Consider the following 3,220-nt stretch of genomic DNA (forward strand, 5'->3'; position numbering starts at 1 on the left):
TACTAATCTTCAGCTGGCTGATATTTTCACAAAAGCCTTGGATGCAAATCAATTTGAAAATCTAAGAAGTAAGCTTGGCATTTGTCTTTGTGAGGAATTATAGCAACTAACCGGGTGTGGGGCCAACAGTTTTTCTCTCTCCAAAGATTTGTCATCATTACATATTAAAGTGTATTTTCCCCCTCTTTTACACTTTCACCAAACGGTTCCCATTCCCACAAAACCTATTTTCAGCATTCACGCTACTTCTCTGATTCGCTGCATCCACAAACCTCTCTCCATCATTCCTTTCTCTCTCAACATGTCTCAGTCTCCTCCCTCGAAGAACACTACTCCTTGCTCTGAAACTGCATCCGACTCTAGGGCTCCAAGTATGGTAGGTGATCAGGATGTCATGCTGGATGTTGCGCCATTGAACTCGGTCCCAGCCATTGATCCTGTTGGCAGCTTTCCAAGAAAGATGCATGCAAGAAAATCAACTGGTGGGTCTGTTCCAGAAATGTTTTCTGCTCAGAATAAAGAAGGATCTGCTTATGTTCACAATGCGATCGCAGGTCTTGTCACAAGAATCTTGAATAAAGGTCACAAGGTAGCAGGAATATCTGTCCCTTTATCCCAAGTTCCTGCCTCTGAAAACAGCAAAGATGATCAAGTTGATGCTAGCAAAGATCATGTTGATGTTGAGACATCTGAAGCCAACAATGTTGAGGGTTCTGATGCTAAAAATGCTGATGCATCTGGAGATAAAGATACTGAGATTCTTGAAAAGGAGAAAGCTGAAGAGGTCAATACCACTTCTTCTAAAGAGAAGCCTACTTGCCCTATTGACAGTGTAAATGATGTGGTGGATTTGGATAATCTTGATGATCCTATTGACATTGCTGATGATGACCTCATCTCCAGCATTTCCAACAGAGTCAAGGCTCGAAGGGGAAAGCAGGTTGATGATCAACATCCTCCCAAGACAAAGGTTGCTCCTCTGAAGAATGTCACCAAAGAAAAGGTCAAGAAGGCCCCTGCTGAACCTTCAAGAACTGGTAGCAAGGTTGCTGTGAAGAAAAGAAAAGAAAGAAGTGTTTCTGACTCCGAAGACAATGTCCTAAGTGATGTCCCTGACATCCCATCAAAGAAAAAGATTGCTGTCACAAAATCCTCCACAAAGGTCCGTGATGTTCCCTTGGACAACATTTATCTGCACTATGCTTCAAATGCTATCCAGTGGAAGTTTGTTTATCAAAGAAGGCTGGCTCTGGAAAGAGAACTTGCAAATGATGCCCTGGAATGTCAAGAGGTCATGAAGCTCATCAAATCTGCAGGTTTGCTTAAAACTGTTACTCACTTTTCTAAATGCTATGAAATGCTCGTGAAGGAGTTTATAGTAAATTTGTCTCAAGATTGTGCTGATGGGAAAGCTGAGGATTTTCATAAGGTGTATGTTAGAAGAAAGTGTATAGAATTCTCCCCAACTGTTGTTAATCTCTATCTAGGTAGGAATGATGAGGCTCAACCTGAGCTTGAAGTGACTGATAATGAGGTGTGCAAAGTGATCACTGGTGGTAAGGTTAAGAAGTGGCCCATAAAGAGTAAACTGTCTGCTAGTTCTCTTAATGTCAGGTATGCATTGCTGCACAAAATTGGTGCTGCTAACTGGGTGCCTACCAATCACACTTCTACCATTGCTGTTGGCCTAGGAAGATTCATATATGTTGTGGGAACCAAGACAAAATTTGACTATGGGACTTATATATTTGATCAAACTATGAGGCATGTTGGTACCTCTGCTACCAAGCTTCCCATTGCTTTTCCACCCCTGATATGTGGGATAATTCTCAAGCAACACCCTGGAATTCTGAAAGCTAAAGATTCTGTATGTAAGAGGGAGAGTGCTTTGTCTTTCCACTATAAGCTGCTCCAAAGGTCAGATGACATGACATCTGCTGGGACATCACAACCCAGCAAGTCTGTGAACAAAACCTTTCTCATTGCTGAGCTGAAAGAGACTTGTAAAGAGTTGGACAACAGGAAGATGAAGCTTGAAAAGCTTATTCAAAGTCTTGAGCAGTCTGCAGAGGATGATCATGCTGGTGGCAGTGATGGTGACAATATGGATGAAGACAAAAATGCTGATAGTGGTGATGAGGAAGAGGCTGAGGATGGTGAAGATACTGAAGATGCTGGGAGTAGTGATGCTGATAAAGAGAATAGTGGCTCTGGTGATGAAGAGGTTAATGGCTCTAGTGATGAAGAGACTGATGGTTCTGATAATTAGCTCTGCTTCTGGTGTTTCTTCCCTGCTGATATTTTGGTTGTGTTTGGCTCCTTTTGTGGCTAAAAAGGGGGAGTGATGGTTGTTGTTGGTTATTTTTGTTGTTATTTCTGTTGGATATTGGCTGTTGGATATTTTGGTTTTGCTGTTGTTTTTCTGGTATTTTGAATGTCTTCTGGTTCTCCTTGACAATGATAAGTGGTATTCTGTAATAGATGATTAAATAGATGTTTTCTGGTTTTCTGGTGATTAAACAAGCTGGCTGTTGTTTTACTACAGAATTTATTTTTTTGTTTTCTTGGTGTTGCTGGCTGCTGTGTATGCTTTGATATTTTATGGTTACATCTATTCGTGTTTTAGCCAAAAATTTGCCAAAGGGGGAGTTTGTAGATGTTGTTGATTGGCTGAAATTTTTGGTAAAACTCATTGTGATTTTATCTTGTCAAATCTGGTGTCATGACATGCATTCTACTGTTGTGAAGTTTTACTTATGCAGGCCTTTGCCTGATGTCAAGGCCGATGTCATGACATTCGTAGCTGTTACGTATTATTCTATTACTAATTATGGTTATGTGATCTGTTAAGATCCTATGCGCTTTAATTGGAAATATTGGATTATGATCTGTTCAAGGACGACGTTATTTGCTCTTATTTTAGGTTCCTTGATTTATGGAAATTAGTTTAATTAAGTTTAAAACTAATTTGGATCCAAGGCCCAGATGCTGCGTTTTCTGATGGCTATATATATATTATGAAGAAGCTGCAGACCTAATTAGGGTTTTTGGGTTGAGAAGCTTTAAGAGGTTTTTCGTGTTTAAGTCCTTGCGTCCTAGTTTTCTTGTGAGCCAAACAATCATCGTGATGGTTGTCTTGGTCTAGGTGTTTTTATGTTGTAAGAGGTACTTGAAGCTTTTAAGCAAGAGTACCATTGTACTTGATTGAAGCTTTTAAGCA

At 40.2% G+C, this 3,220-nt stretch overlaps 1 protein-coding gene across 1 annotated transcript; it reads left to right on the forward strand.

Annotated features, from left to right (window-relative positions):
- Positions 1 to 301: 301 nt before the first annotated feature.
- Positions 302 to 2,269, forward strand: LOC131597552 (uncharacterized). Its single transcript, XM_058870243.1, has one exon. The coding sequence runs from the start codon at positions 302 to 304 to the stop codon at positions 2,267 to 2,269; it is 1,968 nt and encodes a 655-aa protein (XP_058726226.1).
- The last annotated feature ends 951 nt before the right edge of the window (positions 2,270 to 3,220 follow it).

The sequence above is a fragment of the Vicia villosa genome, linkage group LG4, assembly GCF_029867415.1.
Source record: "Vicia villosa cultivar HV-30 ecotype Madison, WI linkage group LG4, Vvil1.0, whole genome shotgun sequence".
NCBI lineage: Eukaryota > Viridiplantae > Streptophyta > Magnoliopsida > Fabales > Fabaceae > Vicia > Vicia villosa.

What these genes read in the sequence shown, in the direction of transcription:
- LOC131597552 (XM_058870243.1), top strand. Translation starts at nt 302, where the DNA reads ATGTCTCAGTCTCCTCCCTCGAAGAACACTACTCCTTGCTCTGAAACT.